Source organism: Stenella coeruleoalba (genome assembly GCF_951394435.1).
Source record: "Stenella coeruleoalba genome assembly, chromosome: 2".
In the NCBI taxonomy this organism is placed as follows: Eukaryota; Metazoa; Chordata; class Mammalia; order Artiodactyla; family Delphinidae; genus Stenella; species Stenella coeruleoalba.
In genome coordinates this window covers 37,874,401-37,895,577 of record NC_137147.1, presented here as the reverse complement: position 1 = coordinate 37,895,577, position 21,177 = coordinate 37,874,401, and the positions used below count along the sequence as shown (strand labels likewise).

The 21,177-nt window shown below is 39.9% G+C and overlaps 1 protein-coding gene across 7 annotated transcripts in view; it reads right to left on the bottom strand.

Annotated features, from left to right (window-relative positions):
* The window catches only part of KCNH5 (potassium voltage-gated channel subfamily H member 5), a gene marked incomplete at both ends in the record, with an annotated part of 574,893 nt that overhangs the window by 316,173 nt on the left and 237,543 nt on the right, over positions 1 to 21,177 (bottom strand). Inside the window, one exon of one of the 7 annotated variants that reach the window (XM_079912566.1) lies at positions 18,843 to 18,915. The exons of the other annotated variants lie outside the window; for them this stretch is intronic. Within the exon in view, the coding sequence (XP_079768692.1) occupies positions 18,843 to 18,915 (73 nt within the window). Of the gene's footprint in view, positions 1 to 18,842; positions 18,916 to 21,177 lie in introns of those variants that run through there. 7 annotated transcript variants of the gene reach the window in all.

The following is a 21,177-nucleotide window of genomic DNA, read 5'->3' as shown; positions in this document are numbered from 1 at the left end:
GCTTTCCCTCCCCATTTGGTTGACACCTACATTTATTTAGATCTTAACTCAATCGTCATGACTCTAGTGAATCTTTCCCTGACCTTCTGACCAGGTCATCCATAATAATTTTAGACATGACGTACCTCTCACTCAAAGTCCTTATCAAAGTTGCAATTTTATGACAGCCTCATGACACCTATTTGTGTCATGAAATGATTAATGCATATCTGCCTGTTGAGCTGTAAGTTCTATTTGATCCTCCAATACCTAACACAGTGCCTGGCATCTAATATATGCTTGCTAATTGTCTAACTATATCAATAAACAAATGCATTCATTCATAGATTCTTGCAGGGATCTCTCTTTATATAATTGATATCATGAAATTTGGTATGAAGTGCCTCTCTAAATACCTCATGTATGCTTTCATATATGCTATTTTTTGTCTTCTCAAATAGATGATACAGTCCTCAGAACTATAAAGTTTACGCCTACTATGCATACAAGAGTCACAATACAGTAATTACTTATTGATTAAAGGAACTGTCAGTATCCCAGGAAAGAGAATCCCACAGTTCTAAAACAGAAGGACCACAAACATTAAAGGGTCTACTGCAGGAGGCCTTCTTTCCCCAGAAACTATCCAAATCAGTGTTTCTCAAACTTTCTTTAATTGAAGCTCATAGTAAGAAACAAATTTTACAGAGTGACTCAATGTGTGTTTACACACATGTACACACAACTGAAAAAATTTCTCAGATAACACTCTTACTACATGAAATGTACTCTATTTCTGTTCTATTTCAATTTTTTACTGCACCAGTCAAGACCCATTAAATGGACCTACACCCTATGGAGGGCTGTATCTCATGGTTTTAAAAACTTGCTTCAAACTATCCCCAAAGGCCTTGCAGACCTCCCTCTCTCATAAACAGACTTGTTTTCTAGACGTATTTTAGGATTTAGATCAGAAGCTCTAACTGTTCCTAGTTAATTCTTCTATCAAAAATGTAACCCCACCCCAACGCACCATTTTCAATAGCTCTACGATGGGAAAATTAAGACTCCAGCTCAGCAGGGCCCTGCTCTCACTGTCCATTTGCTGTTGATATATTATTTCACTTACATCCTAGTAATTCTGTGTAATAACAAAATTAATAACAAAAGCAACCAGGAGCAGAGCCCTTACTCTCTGCCAGGTGTTGGGCCAGATGTCTACATGCAACTCCATCCCACAGTGAGTTGGAAACTCACCAAGCACCAAGTGCCCCAGGAGGTCAGAAGCAGGAACTAGCACCCAGGTTCCTTAAATTCTCTCTTACTTTTTTTTTTTTGCAGTACGCGGGCCTCTCACTGTTGTGGCCTCTCCCGTTGCGGAGCACAGGCTCCGGACGCGCAGGCTCAGAGGCCATGGCTCACGGGCCCAGCCGCTCCGCGGCATGTGGGATCTTCCCGGACCAGGGCACGAACCCGTGTCCCCTGCATCAGCAGGTGGACTCTCAACCACTGTGCCACCAGGGAAGCCCAAATTCTAATTCTTGACTGAGACATTTGCAACTTCAAACCTCTTCTAGGGGAAACTGTGCCTCATTTTTTGCTTTAGACAGAAAAGTAGAAGACTAGGAATGAAAGGTAAGTCCTAAAACAATTCACGGCAGGGGGAGTTCAATTCATATTAGCATGAAGGCGGAGTGGTTTAGGAAAAAGAATTTAGAAGTTGGAATCAAAAGTGAGTTGTTGAAAACATATGGACACCAAGGAGGGAAAGTAGGGGTGTGGGGGTGGAATGAACTGGAAGATTGGGATGGACATATATACACTAATTTGTATAAAATAGATAACTAATAAGAACCTGCTGTATAAAATAAAAATTAAATTTTAAATAAGTGAGTTGTTGAGATGCTGCCTATCTTCAGTCTTATTTTTTAAAATATATACTTGATTTTAACCAATAACATATAATATGGACAATTCAGATAATTGCTAGGTACACTCTAGAGTATTTGCTTACATATTCAATCAAACCTAGCAACTCAAAGTTTTTTTTAAGTTTTAAAAAATAGTCGAGGAAATATGCTCTCCATTTATCTTTATGCTTCAAGTTTGATTCCATTAATTTAGACCAACAGAGAGTAAAGTAACTGGACTCTGTGCTTACTAGCCCTTACCTCAAGGTCTTAATAATTATGCATTAGCAATATGTGCTCTGGGGTTAGGAAGACAAGCATAAGAACTGCTTCTATCATTTCTGAATGTTTTATAAAACCATAACTGAGAAAATCAACCACAGTGCTAGGTCCTTCATATAACTAGTCATCAACTGGTAAACAGTCATAACAATCAAATTATCATTAAAATCCTTTCCCCAAATTTTCTGCCAGCATTTGGATCCTGTCTCAATACTACCAAGGGAGCTACTGTGAAAAACCTGGGGAGTTTTAATTAGGTTATTGGCTTCCTCATAACGATACCTACCACTCTGGGTAGTTGGTGGAGAATGGAGTAATGTAGGCAAAATCTTTATAAACTACCCATTGGAGTAAAAATTCTTTATAAACTATGAACTGTTATTGTTTATTATATATATAAGATTTTTTTACAACTGTATTATATACCCAGAGAGAGCTTTCTGTGTGTGAGCTCTGTGTGTGTGTGTATAAACAAAGAACCTAGAAAAAATAAATTTTTAAATGTTGACCCTGCAAACCAAAACCTATAAAATTATACTGAGAGCTAAACTACAAAATAAAGTATTAGGAGGAAGGGGGATAGAAAGAAGAAGGGGAGACAGATTTTTTTAATGTTAAAAGCTAAATTAGAGGGAAGTTGCTCAGTATTAAATTGTCCAGGAGCTTCTTTCGGAAACTTGTCTGTTAGTTGAAACGCAATATGTGTATATGAAATATTCACACAACTGTTCCATTTCCCTATAGTCATAAAAATTATTGTTTTGGTGAATATGACATCTGGTATTATTAACAAATATTAAGAACAAGATAGCAGAGTAATTAAAATTGCTTCCCAGAAAATTTTAATTCCCTTTGGCTTTAAAACACGGCAGGGAAAAGCAATACACTTACTGAAGGATAACTTCTTTACAAAGGAAATAGTTGCAAATCTAGAAAGCAAGACCAGCTCAGAAGTTTTGGACACATAAAGTCATTAAAGAAATTGCCCAGAATTCTTAGTAACCATCATCATCCTCACTGTTATGAACTGAATGCCTGTGTCCTCCCAAAATTGATATGTTGAAACTCTACCCCTCGTGTGATAGTATTAGGAGGTGGGACCTTTGAGATTTGATTAGGATTCAATGAGATCGTGTGGATGGAGACCCTCATGATTGGGATTAGGGCCCTTATAATAATGATGAGAGCACGTTGAGAAGCCAGCAGTCTGCAATCAGGAAGAGGATTCTCAAAAGAACCTGACCATGCTGGCACCCTGATCTTGAACTTGCAGGCTCCAGAACTGTAAGAAATAAATTTCTGTTGGTTATAAGCCACCCAACTTATGGCATTTTGTAATAGCAGCATAAATACACTGACATTCATCAGCCAAGCTTAGGGAAACCAGTTCTGATCTGTCCTCACAGCTCTTAGCACACCAACAGCCATGAATTCTGAAAAATTAAACCTTCCTTGGGATTCAGACTGTTTCAGTCCTTGATGATGTTTCTAAACAATCATGTCCAAATGTTTTAAATACACAGATGTTCCTGTATGAGGGCTCTAAGAATTGGGTAATTATCCCTACCAGGTGGCAGTAGTCCAGTAAAACATTTCAGAAGCAATAATCCTACACATGGACAAACTCTCAAACGGATCTCTGCAAGGGCTTGAGGCTTTAAAACATCTTACTATATTCTTTCAAGACCATCGAGTATCCTCTCAGAGATGGACATGAAATAAAACAAGCACTTTTTCCTCAAGTGTTAGAAGGTCAAAAACGAAATCGCAAGCCCCTAATTCAAAATGCCCACTAGGATCCTTACGAGTGTTTCTCAATTTTGACTATTCATTCGATTGGGATGGAGGTTGAGGAGAATTGGAGGGGGCCACAGGAGTTCCTCGTTCTAGGCCCCAAAGAGTTAGTTTTAATTGATCTGGAGTGAGAGCCAGGCGTAAGTTATTTAAATCTTCTCATGTGGTCTAATATGCAGCCAGGGTGGAGAAGCCCTGATCTACTGCAATAATGCCTAAATGCTGGCAGCTGCAATAGAATCTACAGATTGCTAAATTCTAATGCAGACACACTGAATTGACTCCCTAGCATTGGAACACAAAAATACAGCCTCAGAGGTCAGTCTCCGTTTCAGCCAGGTTTGGGAAACTTTGTTCTCATACCTTGCCACTCAAAGTGTAAACCAGTACCACCTGGGAATTTATTAACAAAGCAGAACCTAGGACCCACTCCAGACCTGATGAATCAGAATCTGCATTTTAGTGAGATCATCAGGTGATTCCCCAAGCTCATGACTACACCCATCTTGTGCATCCTTTTCTTCCTTTTAAGTATGGAAAGCAGGCCAGGGAAGTTAGAGGACTTGGCAAACACAGGAAAAGGGCATCTAGTGGGGGAGAAAGACAGAATTAGGCCTCACCGTCTAAGACTTTCTATTTCATCACTATATTTCTGAACTGCTGTTTAAACTTTTGTTTTCGTTTAATATAAAGGAAGCACTTCCTCTTTACAGTGCTATTTCTTCAGACATCAAGGAAAGTAACTACAATTTAATACCACTACATATTAATCCCATTCCTAAAGGAGATCACATATAAACCATGAAGTCAATAATTCTGCTGGCAGAAGTTTCTGGAAGAAGAAAGGTTATATTCAGTCAATGAAAACAATATAAAAGCATGTATTCTTCCTTTCTATAGCAATTCCAGGAAAATAATCTTTTCCTCTGAGCTGTTCCAACACTACCTGTATCTGGCATGACTAGATGGTTATTTAGGTTTTCGTTTCATTTGTTCTTATGAAAACTACCCCATTCTCTGATCCAGAAATTCCATGGACATTAACAAGTGTGGAACACCTTTTTGGGGGTTAAACCTCTCTCTCTTCCTCTCATCTTTTTTATGCAAATTACCCTGGAGGGAAGTATTTCAAAGCACAAGCACAGAGAAGTTTTCAGATATTTTAAGAAGTCCTAAGGCACAAAAAAATTCTAGAGTACTGAGGAAGAACAAAGACATGGAGGTGAGGAAAGAAAGGACTTCACAGAAAGAAACCAAACACGCTGAATAAAACACATTCACTAATTTATTCTTTTTCCAAGGTCTAGTGCTGATTCTGAGAAAAGTCAACCAGATTTTCCCTCACATTATATTCATTTAATCCTAACCCTGGAGAAGCACACCACCCAGAAATCATCACCCTTATTCTGAAAGCCCTAAAACCCTGGCACAGACCTCCTCCAGCAGAGGTGAAGTATAGGCAGAAACCGGTAAATTGAGCTAAGGGCTATTTCCAGCCACTCTCACAGAACCCCAGGGCCTCCATGAGGGAAGGACTTGAGTGCAGGTGCTCACGGTTCCAAGTATTACCCCACCCTCTGCAATTCTCTGATTCAAAGAGCTAAAGAATTCACATTCCAAAAATCAGTGGCCAAGAATGGAAATTTGGAGCTTAAAAGCAACAACACAATGAAGCTCATGCAACAATCACTAATGTTTTCTAAAAAGTACTGAAGAGGGTATTTCAACAATGCTGATTGTCAAATATTCATTATAAAGTTAGATTTGGTTTGGGAATCTTGGTTTTATTCAAAATTTTACTTTGGATAGACAGAACAAACTAAGTGGTTACCAGTGGGGAGAGGGGTAGGAGATTAAGAGCTACAAACTACTGTGTATAAAATAAATAAGCTACAAGGATATACTGTATAGCACAGGGAATATTGCCAATATTTTATAATAACTGTAAGTGGAGTATAACCTATAAAAATTTTGAATCACTATATTGTACACCTAAAACTGATATGATATTGTAAATCGACTATACCTCAATTTAAAAAACCTACTTCGGAAACATATATACATACACACACAAAAAAATTTACTTTGTTTCTCATCTGAACTAGCCTCCTGTTAAAATTTGAAGTTACATATTTCTAATCCACAAGAACAACCAGACGGTCCAAGCCAATTATCTGGCCTGTGATACTCTTCTGAACCTCTGTAAGGAGAATACAGAAATCACCTCTGTACACAGTCTCACTGAACTAAGCTCTCTTTGGCTGCGTTCTTATTTACTTCAAGGGAATGAAAAGGGAGCTCGATAACAAAGTGATAATGCAGGTGATCTCTAGACCTTCACTACAAACCTGGCAATCTCCCAGTTTTCTCCATCTCAGTTTTCTTCGTCTCCATCCTTACCTCTCTCTATGCCCGATGCTTGAGCCAAAACCCTGAAAGTCATCCTTCACACCTCTTCATTCATGCCATCCAATTCAACACTAAACCCTAATAATTCTACCAGCAGAGGCATCCACTTCTTTCCTTCTCTACTGCTGCTTCCCAGGCCAACCCACCATCATCTCTTGCGTGGACAATTGCAACAGTCTCCTGGCTTGTCCCCTACTGTCACCGTTCCTCCCTCCAACCCAACTTGCTGTTATACAGCAAGTGTCCCCTGTGGCCAGGAGATCTGTCCCCTGCACTTGGAATACAATGCAAAAGCCTCACCCGGAATCGTCAAGCCTCTGTCTCTCCACCCTTGTTTCCCGCCTTCCTCTTTTTTTGCCCACTGCAATCCAACTACACTGGCTTTTAAGCTTCACATGGTTCACATGTTTTCTCTCTGGCTGAAATATTCTTCTGCCCACTCATCATCTAGTTACCTCTTACTTTAGGCCTCAATTCAACACTACTTCCTTAGAAATGTCTTCCTTGACACCATCTCCCAATCAAAATTAGTTTCTGTTACACTCGATCACAGCACCCTCCCTTTTTCCTTCAAAGTGCTTGCCACAGTCTGTAATTTATATTTTGTCTGGGTTTGTTGAACCTCTATCTCCCCACCAGACTCCAAGTTCCATGAGGGCAGGGATGATGTCTGTTGGTTCATCACTGTATACCCACAAAAGTTTGTTGAATGATCAAATATAAAAATTCTTATTCCTATTTAAAGTCATACGGCCAATAAATAATTACTACAGCAATGGTAGACACTGTCAAGAATATAGATAAGAATTATGCTAGGTATTTTTCTCCAAAAACTGACAATTCTGTAAAAAAAATTAAAATTAGGTGTTCCGACACAGATTTCCCTGAACTCTGGAAACTTGTGAGTTTAACTCATGGAGCATATATTACTTTTCAAACTTGTCTTAAGTGGGTGAGTGATATCTATAGATATATTTAAGTTTCAGAGAACAGTAACAGCAGAACCATCCCTGAGCACATATAGCACATTTTTATTTGGGTTAAATAAAATCCTGGCACACACAGCTAAACAAAAGCATAAATAATTTATATATCATGCCCACATCCACAATGTTGATTTCTGGTAGGTTCATTACTCACTTCTACTATGTCAATAACAGAATATAAAACTGGTATGTTTCATGTCCTTACAAATACACCTTTATCCTACAGCTCTATATCAAGGAAATGTGTGTGTGTGTGTGCCTGTGTGTGCGTGTGTGTGTAGACACATACACTTTGTACCTGTCTCATTCCACAATGAGACTAATTGTTATATAATAATAATTGTCGACATTAAGAAGACCATCACTGTGGAAGTTGGAAATATGCAAAAAATATCTGTTAATTTATTCAACCTTGTTCAGCTGTCATCAAAGATAAAAATATGCCTTCACTTTTCATCTCCCTCAAGATCAAAGGTACATTTTTAAGTTTCTGTGTTTCTTTGATGGCATTAAATTCATCATTTTTCCATCTAGCCAAAGTGGTTCAGAATTCATGAGATACTTTAACTTATATTCCTGAAATTCTAATGGTAGGAATAATAGCAATTTTGTTATAGAAAATATTTCTACACACACACACAAATGTTCAACAATTCAAAGGTTCTACTTTTAATCACTGGTGTTTTGTTCATGAAAGATGTGTTTCTAAAAAGTATACTTGTCAGAATCATTAAAAGTAAAAGATAACTGCAATAATGGCCTATGAGATTCACAGTCTCATAGTACAACAGAAAACCTTCACCCTGCTGTAGATAAGAACAAGTTTTTACTGAATTTCATTACAATGATATTTCTTAAAATACCTAAGGACTTAAAACATTCACTAGTTATATAATCTTGGATAAAAGCTAAATCAGTCAAGATATGTTTGTCAGGGGGAATAAAGTATTACATTTTTAATGTTTAAGCATCATTTTTCAATCTTGCAAATAAGCAAACCCTGTTTTTGCAAATGAACTGCAGCTGTTCTAAAGGGATTCTATTTTCTTTGAAGTTAACCTTTTAAGGCAATCAAACACTAATAGCAAGATAACTAATGGAGAATTTCAATTAAAAGACTAGTCTAAGCTCCACACCTGGTAGAAAAAATAGACGTGAGGCTTTTCTGAATGCATTTACAATCCGATTAATTTTCTAAAGCTTTGTCCTATTTTTTTTTAAATTTCTACTATCTATGCATTAGGAGCTAATTGTTCAAGGGAAAGACACAGAGCACAAATTCAATTCATTTCTCTCCTTTGGCCATTTCACTGAGCCAGTTACAAAAAGAGGCTGAATTTCTACCTTCTTCAGCTTCTCCAAGCACTGCCAATTACTGAGGTAAAAAGAACTGATGTTTCTTTGACTGTAAGTAGTAGCTTTTTTTGTTGGGGGAAAGAGTGGCGTTTATTTGTTTGTTTTTGTTTTGGGTTTTTTCTCCAAATAAGTAAGCCCTTGGGAAAGTGAATCCAAATGCCTTTAATCTCAGATCCACCAGTTTAAGACTCAGGAAAGCCTTAACTATCTAATACTTTGCTTTCTTCAGGTTAAAAAAAAGAAAAGTATATCTCCCCTACCTCAGAGAAAATAGGAACAGGTGAATATTTATTAAGCCCTTGCTATGACGAAACACAGTGCAAGATCCGCTACATTTGTGGGTTTGCTGAATCTTCCCAGAAAACCCACAAGGTAGTTACTATAATTCTGTAGAGCCCTAGGATGTCACCAAGAGTAATGGCTAGAGTCAGGACGGAAGTCTGTGTCAAGACAAGATGGAAATGCCTTTGCTCTGTTTCGAGCACTGTTCTCTGCCCCACAGAGTTCCAGAAAGATGACCACTTACCTTGACGATGGTTGCTCTAGTAGAAAAAGAAGCTGCTTGGGAATGAACAAGGAGAATGTATCACACCTTACATTCCTCACTCTCAGAGGAGATCTTTTGTTTCTGGGCCCAGTAGTGAGGCAACTCTTCTTTCAACCTGTTACTCCTCCTTTGGTCTATCATACCTATACACGCTGGCTGTATATGATATCGGTAATGGACATGTTTCATGCCCTGAGTCAGTAAAGTGAACGGGCAGGAATTCACTCGCTCGGCACACAGCGCTTATAAAGGGTAAGAAAAAACTATTGGGCAAAATTCTTACCCCTAGGGATCAGTAATCTGGTTAGCAAGTAAGACTAATATTACACTGAGTGGGAAGCCAAAAATGACCCTAAGATTTCGAGACTAAAAGAGTAAAATATTAAAGACACCTCTGACAGAAATGGGGAAATACCAAAAAAGTAAGTCTATTTGAAGCCAAAACCAATGATAAATTCAATTCTCTAGCCACACTGAGTTTTAGATAACTTGTGAGGTGTACAAGAGAAATTCTACAGGCCACTGGAAATACAGGACTGGAGAACAGAAAGGCTACATTTTAAATTATGACCGAGGACAAACTTGCTCTGAAAAGGAGGGTAAAGATGTAAGAAAGACAGCTGAAGGTTAAACCTGAATGACAACCATCCTTCAGGAGAGGAAAGAGGAGGAGAGGGGAGGGGAAAGGGGGATAGAAAAGGAATAGAAAGCGTATAGAAAAAGGAAGGGAAAAGGGCAGGAGAAAGTGAAAAGTCATGAAAGCCAAAAGATGAACTTGTGTGGAGAGGGTAGGGGAGCAGAGTCTTAAATCCTACAGAGCCAGAAAAATATGGACAAACAAAAGGTTTTTGGATTCACAAGAAGAATGCTCACCTGTAAACTTCTAGAAGTTTCAACATTAAGGTTTAGACAGAAATCTATTGAAAAGAGGTGCAAAAGGAAATGGTAACCAAGAATTAAAGGCATCAGCTACAGATGGTGCATTCAAAGTTTTAAACATCTAACTAATAACAATAACTAACCACACTGATACTGATATGGTGCTTGTTATGTGCCAAACACTGTTCTCAGCACTTTGCATGTATTTCCTCATTTAATCCTCACTCCAACACCATAAGCTAAGGCACTTTTATTACTTGCATTTTGCAAAGGAGAAAACTAGGTACAGATAAGTCACAGAGCTAGTAAGCATCAGAGCCAGGACTTTAATGCAAGCCTCCAGAACCTATGGTGCCTAACCAGTGTGCACACTGCCCCTCACAGAAAGAAAAAACAAAAAGGAGAAATGTTATTTTTATCATTGTGTTCAATGTGCATCCCCAGTGCTTAGATCAGAGCCTAGCACATAGTGGGCACTCAACAATATATGTTGAATTAGTGAATGATTAACTAGAAAGAGTATGAACACCAAGCAAAAGGATGGGAGTTATTTTTAGGGGAGTTTATTCTGGGATTATTTAGCCCTCATTGAAAAATTCCTCTATTCTCTCAATGCCATAAATATATGAAAACAAACTCATTGTGCTATAATTTGTCCCCAATCAAAAATATGCCAGCAGACAGACAAGGCTTACAGAAAAGATCAGGATAAAGATGAAATTTGCCCTCAATCTAAGTGAGTTGCTTGATTTTCAGTTAAACTTGGTGATCTGAGGCTGGCCATGCAGCCTCTAAAAAGCCAAAATCTATTCTGCCTCTTCCTCTGGATAGTGGACAGGACTGCAAGCTGCTTCTCAAGGCAGAACTCACTCAGAAGATACATCAACTGGTACGGATCAATTCCCAAGGATAAAACTTACCATCCATAACTCCTAACTGCAAAATCGTTTTTGAAACAATAGTTAGGATCAACAAATTTCTAAACAGTTATTTCCTGTATAAAAATCTATCTTCTAAGCCCTTGGAGATTAGAACAAAAATGATAGGAAATATTTCAGCTGTACATCAAGTTGGAATAAGAGATGAGTGTGAGATCACATACACATTCACCTCTCATGCTCTCATGAGTCCCATCTGATATTCCCTGTACAATGTGGTGTCCATTTTCAGATATACACATTAGTTACCTAACTATTTTAAACTATACAATTACTGACACAAGCTTACTTAATAGATTTAATCAGCAGTGTTTGAGAAAAAAATCAATTCTAGACTTGGTTAGTTTAGGAGGCAAAAGCAAAAAAAACATTTATTCAACTAGTACTTAGTGCTATGTGCATGTGTAAGGTATAACCCATATCCTCAAGAAGCTTAGTCCATATACCAACACTTCCACAACTTCCCAGTTACATGTCATTACCTCTAGAAACTGCTGATTGTGCACCTAAGCTCAGATCTCAAATCATATAACTTGTGAAATCAGTAGGATTTTGTACTTATGTTTCTCTGATGGGACCATACCCAAGAAAGAAGGAAATGCATTTCAATAAAATTTCAAGCAGCTTTTCAACCACTCTTCCTTTATAAACTTTTTCACTTTTTATTTACTTTTCCTATCTTTTCCCATGTGAAAACTTAACATATCACAAAACTACTATCTAGAATGTACACAAATATTTCTCTGTATTAGTAACAGTATCCATAAACAACCAAATACTAAAATAATGTCTAACACACTGATATATGTGACAATATTGTCACAGCCTTCATTTGATCAAGTATCTTTCAAGACCAAGCCTTTCCAATACTAAAACTTCTACATTATATAAAATGAGACTATTTAAATTACTCCTTTTAGTCATTCTTCAATAATGAAAAGGAGTTATATCATACATTATTAAGCTAGGGTATTTAGTGGAACACACTAAGGATTTTTTTTTTCAGCCTTGTTGAGGTATAACTGACAAATAAAAATTGTATATATTTAGGGCTTCCCTGGTGGCGCAGTGATTGAGAGTCCGCCTGCTGATGCAGGGGACACGGGTTCGTGCCCCGGTCCGGGAAGATCCCACGTGCCGCGGAGCGGCTGGGCCCGTGAGCCATGGACGCTGAGCCTGCGCGTTCAGAGCCTGTGCTCCGCAACGGGAGGGGCCACAACAGTTAGAGGCCCGCGTACCGCAAAAAAAAAAAAAAAAAAATTGTATATATTTAAAGTGTACAACTTGATGGTTTGATATACATATACAATCAAGCTAATTAACATGTCCATCATCTCACATAGCTAGTGTTTTCTTTTATTGTGTGTGTGGCGAGAACATATGACTGGAGTTTTTAAAATTCTATGAGTAAAGAAAGATGTTTTACAAATGTCCATTTCTTACAGCACATCAAGACTACTTTCTTTGACCTCAATTTCCGCAACAATAATTACCACTGGTTTTGTGACTTGTTATTCATGTTCATTTGATTTCACTATGTATCTCTGTTCTTCATAAAAGTGCTATATGGCATACTTTAATTTTTCCCATTAAAAATGATTTTGTTTGGGACATTTCAGAGCACCTCTCAAAATATGGTTTCTAACCCTACCAAAAAGAAAAAAATCCCTAAAACCAAGATTCAGACTTGATGACTGACAGGAAAAAGAACCTCTTAAAGTAATATGTCTCCAATCATATTTTTTTGAGAGTTTAATAAATTTGAAGAACTTTGAGGAATATTTACTTTAGCTCTGTATTTTATTTTTAAAGTTTGGATAGCATCAAAATACTAGAATCATATAATACCCTAGGTAAGTAACTGTAAATCTGTAAACTATCTTTTAATAAGATCAAAGCACTGTCATGAACTGATTCTGCTTCACCAACTTAATCAAAATTATATCAAGATATCTGATGAGGAAAATTTTTGTTGAAATAGAAAATATATATTCATCCTTCTGGTATGAACATTATTTATACATTATTATTCTGCAAAACTTTATATTTCATACATATTGTCACCACACTGAGATGATTTATTACAATAAAATTTTGTTCATCTGCCAAAGTAAATATTCTACTAGTCTAAAATTTATTTGAATTTGTTTCCATAAACTGTTTTTACTAATATCAATTCAGTCACAAAACGTAGGTCAATTCCTTTCTTCGTTTCACTTTCCTATATGTCTTGTGTTTTAGATATTTTCTGCCAAGAGTAAGAACTAACTGCGTTGATTTTAACCCCCAAACTTGAGGAAAAGGACAGAAAAGAGAAACAGAAAGATATTAACTACTTAGTTCACCTGTGGCAGAACCTATAGTGCCCTCTTGTGGTGAATGGTAACTACAGCGCTCTGGAGAACAGTACAACTTTTCCTAGACCAGACACTGGAGAGAAGGTGGGAAGCGTTGTTCCTCTATGCTACCAAGCAGCTGTTATTAACAATGAAAGTAAAAGATAAATATTGACTAAAATAAAAGACTCCTTTATAGAAATGTACTCAGTCACCATCAGTTAAAACAATCATAGCCACTCCCTTCTATTAACAAAAATACTGTTTTATGTTTCTTTTAGTAGGGCAGTTGACAGATGGCTAGGCACGTGGATTTCTTATATACTCTGCTTCTGGAATCAAGCAAAAGATAAACAAACAGAGCAATTTCTAGTGGACACAAGAATGTCCTGGGACAAGCAACTCTCTAGTCCACAAAGTACTGCATTTGTTATACAAGGCAGTGTGGACTCTAAAGCAAGGGACAATCCTCTGGCTTACTTATAAATATAATTTAGGAAGTGGTCAGTATAATTTCAATCTCTATGATATTTTAAAGGTAAAAGTGATACATTATAAGACCTGGGTAAACCAAAGCTTCAAAAACTCTAAGTGGTTTTATCAACATTTCCTGAATAGTATTTTAGATCTTTCAAGAAAAAATATCAAGTACTCTATACCAAAAAAACCCCAAAATAATCCATTTGTTTTCCACAATTTTTTTAATTGGATGAGAATTATGAGTTAATATTTCTTTTTTGTTCTGTTTTTAAATCACTAGTTCCCTTATTGCCCCTCCTATAGGTTCTCATTTAAGATCTTAGTTTTTACAAATATTAATTATAGCATAAAAATGATTTTGGATTTTCCTATAAGTAAGAGCACTGAGTAAAGAAAGTGCTTGTGCAAGCAGGTATTTCAGGCAAAATGGATAACTGAGTATACTCAACTTCTTCTCTTGAAGGTTAAGTGGTTCATAAAATACTGCCTTTTCTGTTTTCTTCTTTCCTGGGCCCCTTTTTTCTCTAAAGAGAAAAACATTTCTAGTTTTTCATAATGTTTAAAATATTAAAGAACAGTTAATTCTAATTTAAAAGACATTATTTTTATAGTTAAAAATTTTCGAGATGGCAACCAGGTTTACTGTCACCCAAACTAATCATTTCTGCCTATTTGTTAAGGAATCAAAGACAACATATATATAAAATGTACTGCCCAAAGCAATAATCAGATTGAAGGCCTTGGAAATGTTTTGTTTTGTTTTGTTTTAATCTAAAATTCTACCTAAAAGTCTTAAAAAACTGTTGCTTTCTTTCAGGTACCTACCCTCTACCCATAAGTGTACTGCTCCCTATGGCCCAAAATATATTGGTGAATAGCTTGCATAAATACTATGCAAGGTTTAAATAAGGGAAGATGGCCTGATAATGTTCCAGACACAGATTCGGTCAGTAGGCATTTTGGACGGGGGCCTCCTATGAGACACTGCACGCAGTTAATGAACCCACCACATGGTTCCCAAACTTTCCCTTCCTACCAACATATTTTGATTCTACTAGCCAAAAACGTTATCTAAACCTTGCTATTGCATTTTTGCTTTTGACCTTTGCAATTTCTTGGAGTAATAATGTGTACTCTATACCTACTAGAATCACATGTTAAAAATGATTGTAATTACTTTTATTTGTCTAAAAATGATCTTATCTTTTATCTTAAAACTAAAGAGAGGAATTCCCTACTTCTACTATTTTGGGATTTGGCTATAAAGTATGTTTGTATCCATCCTACTCAATGGCCCTCATTATTTTATTTTATAGACTTTGAATCACCAGTGACAATTTGAAATGTTTTCCCATAACAGACTGTGTCAACTAAACAAGGAAAATAAAAAGCCAATCTCAAGAGGTGTAAAATAACAGCAAATAGGCTACAGTGCTACTCTAAGGCAAAGAATACAGCACTGTTATTCTGGGAAATTGCAACTGAGGAGTTTGGAACTTTATTAGGATATCCTCATGTTTAAAAGCTATACCCAAATATACCACACTTCTTGCTCTTTTCTTCTGCATCAATAAGTTTTCTGACAGATTTCTAATTTGCTGAGATTCCAGCTCATTAGTGATCACCGTGGACAAATAAAAGCTTGACGTTTTCTCTTGGTGTCCATTGCCCTTTCATATCTAGTATCCCTCCTTTCCTCCCTCTCTCTCTCTCTTTCTCTCTATCTCTCCCCCTCCCTCTCCCTCCCACACTCCTTCCCTCCCTCTCTCTCCTTCCCTCTCTCCTTGTATTTCTGCTACTTTTTACATCTCTCTTTTGCTCTATGTGTGAGACAGAGAGAGTTTACTTCCTCTGCATCTACCTTTGTGTCTGGGTAGATACCTGTCTGTATGTTTATCTGTGTGTATCTCTAGATATGCTTCTACTCTGACTCTCACTAAAAGATCTGATATTTTCATAAGAAGAAAATGATGTTGTATCAGAAGGAGAAGCACTTCATGGGGTAAAAGTAACCCATCTTTCTTCAAGTCTTAGCTGTATTAGGAGTGCTGCCTCTTCTTTTCCACTAAAGCTCTGCCAATACTTCACTTTCAATGTTGTTAAGTTAGTGAATAATGAAATCTTCACGGTGACAAACTCAATCCATCTGTGAGAACCTTGAAGGGAATTTTCTGTTAATCTCAATTTCTCAGAATGAATTTTTCTATTTCTCTGCCAAATCATATAGAAATGGCAACAAGTGTGGGATACTCGCACATAAATGTGTAGAGAAATTTAGTACCGTAATTCTCAATTTCTGAGGTTCTTCCTGTACAAGTGGCACTGAGACTTTCCATTATTGATTACATACACATGCTCATACACTTTCCTCAAATATCTAACACATTTCAAACAAAGCTCAGAGGTTTTGAGTAGTGGTATTAAAAGTTAGCCAGGGCTTCCCTGGTGGCACAGTGGTTGAGAGTCCACCTGCCGATGCAGGGGACGCGGGTTCGTGCCCCAGTCCAGGAAGATCCCACATGCCGCGGAGCGGCTGGGTCCGTGAGCCATGGCCGCTGGGCCTGCGCGTCCAGAGCCTGTTGCTCCACAATGGGAGAGGCACAACAGTGAGAGGCCCATGTACCGCAAAAAAAAAAAAAAAAAAAAAAAGTTAGCCATAAGCAATTAGAGGTGGTACTTAAAATGCAAAAACAGATAAATTTTCATTTGTACTTGGTGCTATCCATGGAAAGAAACATTAAACCAGTGAAGCAATGATAACATGAAGTGTAAAACAGATAAAACCTTCATTGACTTGGATGGTAGATTTAAAATGGAGGCAACGGAAGCAGCTCTTTCTAAGCCACATAAGGTAAGTCTTAATTTCATGGTGTATCAGAAATAAAAGATATTCTACAAACTGGCTCATACTTCCAGTCTGTATGAGAAGTTTCAACCAAAGATGCTATATGAGTGAACTTCAGCCAAGGAATTCTCATCTCCTTTCTGGTTACCGCGCAGAGCAATAGACAGCCTCCAGATTTTATTCTTTAAGGCCTTCTCTGAGAAGTCCTCTCACAGACCAAATTGCATGGAGTTGAAATAACCCAAGAGGATGAGAGAGCTGAAAAACAGACTGATATACCTTAAATAGCTAATTCCAATAATCTTTAAATTTCCCAACCTGGTTGTTTTAACAGTAATATCTCCTTGTACTCTAGGTTTCTGTACAATATTAATATAAGAAAGTAATGTATAAACATAGAAATTGGCTACCATTTATTTATATTTATAGTATATATTTTTTAATATTTTATATTATCAGAAAAAATCAAACACATTTGAAATCACACTGGAATGGCTAAAAGTATTATAGTTTTTTTTACACTAAATCAGGCCTATTAGCTATTTTTTTTTTGAACCCAAAAATGTCTGTTCAAGACTTGTATAGTATCAGGCATTGACCAAATGAGAAGAAATAAAGTCAAAAGCCTCAAATGAAAACCAAATACCATGTCAGAGCTTGATGAGACATACCTTGGGACACTTACATATAGTCCCCAAATCAGGGGAAATATTTGCAAGCCTAGTTTTAGAAGAGCTCATAACCTAGGAATTAATATAACCTAATCTACCAATTCAGGAAGAGCATAATTGTATTTAATTATTTATTATCATTTGAGTGTGCCTCTGTCTTGCCACTAAGGAGGGAGCTTTTTGAGAGCAGAAGTGTCTTAATCATTTTTTTATCCGAAGGACCCCACAGAGTGTCTCTTGTATAAGGCACCCAAATAAATATTGTTTCACTGAATGAATGAATGAATGAATGAACAATGATTATGGAATTGCATAGAGTATTTCCATTGCTTTGGTCCAAAATCTACTGTAATCAACATGCAGAAATGTCTTTCTCATAATTCTCCAAGCAAAGGATCTCAAAATATAATAACAGGTCTCTGAAGGAAAAAAAACAAAAAACTTTAAAGGATATTTTACATATCTTTAAAGGATATCTTTACATATCTTACAAAATTGAAAATTATATAAAAGATTTGAAAGCAAGTAGAAAATGTATATTTCAGTAAAACGCAAAGTTTATAAGGTCCTAAAATGTGAAATATATAACCATCCCCATTCCGATATCTTAGAGGAAATGAATGCATAAATGGATGGCAATTCAAAGACACTTTAAGGCAAGAAAACCCTCACATCAGTAGCAAGGTAGAATGGCATTTTTAAAATTCTTTCTCCAGTTACTTTAAAAGCACAGTAGCTATTGCTTCCCTTCTACATTTCTCCTGTTTAAGTCAAATCAAATATATCATATAGATCAATACAGACCAATGCAAAACAGAAAAACAAAAAAAACTTTAAACACAAATTTGACCATAATAATTGCCTTCCCATTTTTCCAGAACTGACTCTCTTTCTTAGGTTCAACTCCAGCTACCCTCTCATACACAAGGCTCCTTTCAACGGTGCCCACTGGGCCTGAAAGCCATTCCAGAGACTAAATCTTAAGTAGCCACTTTCACAGCCATTCCCAACTTGAGGGAACCCTTCCACTGAGATTAACTCTAAGAATTTGATCAGCCTCTTCAGCCTACTTGTTTAAAAATGTGGGGAAACGATGAACAAAAAAGATATCCCTCAACAAAGCGAAACTCAACTCTGTTCTCCAGATGTACCTACACCCTAGCCGCTGCTCCCCCTTGGCTTCCTGCGGTTCTGGGCTCTGGACAGGTGGGAGGGGGGAGAGTACGTCTTGGGGAGGGGATGCAACTAACTTTCCTCTGCCACCTCATTCCCACTCCCACCTAAAATCAGGTCCATCTTGTAACTGCAGCCGCCAGGTAGGGCGGTCTGCGTCCCCCTCCCGCCCTGGGAGAGGGATGGGACGGGGAGGATGGGGGGCGTGGGTGGGCAGGATGGAGGTGGAGGGGTGTTCTGACTGCAACTCTTCTTACCGCTGGAGCGCCTGACGATGTTCTCCAAAAATGTGTTCTGCGGTGCCACCAGCCCTCTCTTGCCCCCCGGCATCCTGGGTCTGGAGAGCAGCGGCCAGGATCCGCGGCGGGGGAGGGGGGAATGCAGGAAGAGAAGGTGGAGAAAGAAGAGGAAAAGGTGGAAGAGAAGATCGAGCCCAAAGAAGAGGGGGCGCGGCGGCGGCGACGGGGTCCCCTGACTGAGTCTCCAGCCCGACCCGGATGAGCAGCTCTGGGGAGAAGGACCAGGCAGTTCATGGTAGTAGCGCTCCCCCGGCCGCCGCTGCCCAGACTGTGGCGGTGCCGCACACGGGGCTCGGGAACTGCAGGCTCCGCGGGGCACAGTGCGCCTGCGCCGCCCCCGCTGTCGCTGTCCCGCCGGTGCTGATGCTGAAGCTGTTGCTGAGGCTGCTGTCGCGGCGGCGATCACCTAGGCGCGGGCTCAGCATTTCTCCCCCTGCCCCGACCCCGGGGCCGGGGGAGCAGGAAAAGCCCACTCAAAGCCCTATCTCCCAGACCCTCTACTTCGCCTTCCTCTCTCACTTCCTAGCCTACCCCTCCGGCGCAGCTGGATCAGCGCTGCCCAGCTGAGCCCAACTTCTGCCCGGCTGTGCGCCTGGTGGCCGCTCCTCTCTCCCCGGAGATCGAGGCAAACGCTCGCTGTCCAGTTGAGCCGTGGAGTGGGAGAGGAAGTGGGAGAAGCAGGCAGGATGCCAAAGAGGGCAATGGGCAGTCGGAGGGGTCACATCTCAGTTTCTCCTGCCAAGGTCCCGAGTCCCGGCTGCTCCCGGGGACGCAGCTGCCGGGGCGGAGGTGTTGATCATCTCCCGCTCCAGTCCGGGCTGAGCGCGCAGCAGGGACTGACTGAGCGACGCGCGGGGACGCAGAACAGCCACCTGACGCTGCTACCGCCCCCCTCTGGGCTTCGGCGCCCGAAGCTCAACAGAGGAGATTTCAGCACCCGCCCTGGCCCACACCTTGGAGCTCGAGCCAGATAGGGTGGGAGCGCAGAGCAGGAGCGGGAATGGCCCCGGCGCCCCAGGCTGGGTCTGGCGCGCGGAGGAGCGTGGCGGCAGTACAGGGATGCTTCCCAGGGCTGCGGAGCGCACAGGAGAGCAGCGAGCCCAGCCACTGCTAAGTTGCGGAAAAGGTTGCACTTAATGCAAGGAGTAAGGGACGAGAGTGAATAATTCACACCCAAGAGAAGGGAGAGTGCAGCGGGCAGCGTTTGCTGTGGAAAAACAGTAAAGGCGGGTGGGGGGGGGGGGCGACGCTGCACAGGACTGGGGAGTGTGGGCAGGAAATTTCTCTACCAACGCTCGGAACCGGCGACAGGAGGGGAACCGCTAGAAACAGAGTCCAAAACCCAGAGTCTATGACGGAGAAGGGAAAATAGCGTAAGTGCAAAGGGACCGGGGAAAGAGATGGAAAGAAATGGAGGAGCTCACGCCGCGGCACCGGCACCTTCTTTTATCTAAAGCAGTGGTTCTCAAAGTGGTCCCGGACTGGGGGCATCTCCTAAGAACCTGTTAAAAATGCAAATTATCAGGCTCTATCCAAGAGCTAGGAAACCGGGAACTCTGGGAGCGAGGGCCAACAATGTTTTAACAAGCCCTCCGGATAAATATTATGCCCGCTCAAGTTTGAGAGGAACTGATCTACGGCTTCCCCTCCAGAGGCTTCGCCAGGGCCAGTCTAGAAAGGACGACTGCATAAACAGGGTCAAGGAGTGAGGACAGAAAGTGCACTGCGGCCAGGTGAGAGGTTGGTGGCGAGGCAAAGTGTTAAGTAGGCAGGCGAAAGGAGAGTTGGATGGGGGCGTCCCCATTTGCTAGATAAGAATATGCTAGATAACCCCTGTTAGGAACGGTCAAGGTTAGGTTACCCGGAGACAGCGGGAATCTGGGAATCTCCCCGGCAGGGGTCAGAGGAAACAACTCCTGCTTGGCTCCTACCCTGGGCAAGGAGGGAGGGGGAGGGGGGAGTGGGGGCGGTGTCTTGCCTAAACCCCTAGATTACCAATCACTGGCCTCAGGTTACCATCACTGCCTCTCCAGAGCGGTCGATGTAAGGGCCATTGCCTGTAGCTGAGAGACACATAAATACACAGCCAGGATCCAGGCTTTATCTTAGGATCCTTTTCTCCCTCTCCTCTGCAATTTCCACCCGTTCCTGCAGTGCTTAGGCGGCTGAGCAAACCCAGAAGGTTGATGCGAGGTAAAGAGCAGTTTGCTCTGCTAGGATTCTTTCCGCACAAAATCAAGAGACTCGGTACAATAACACTAGTCTAGCCTTGCTTTCTACCCGAAGCACGGCT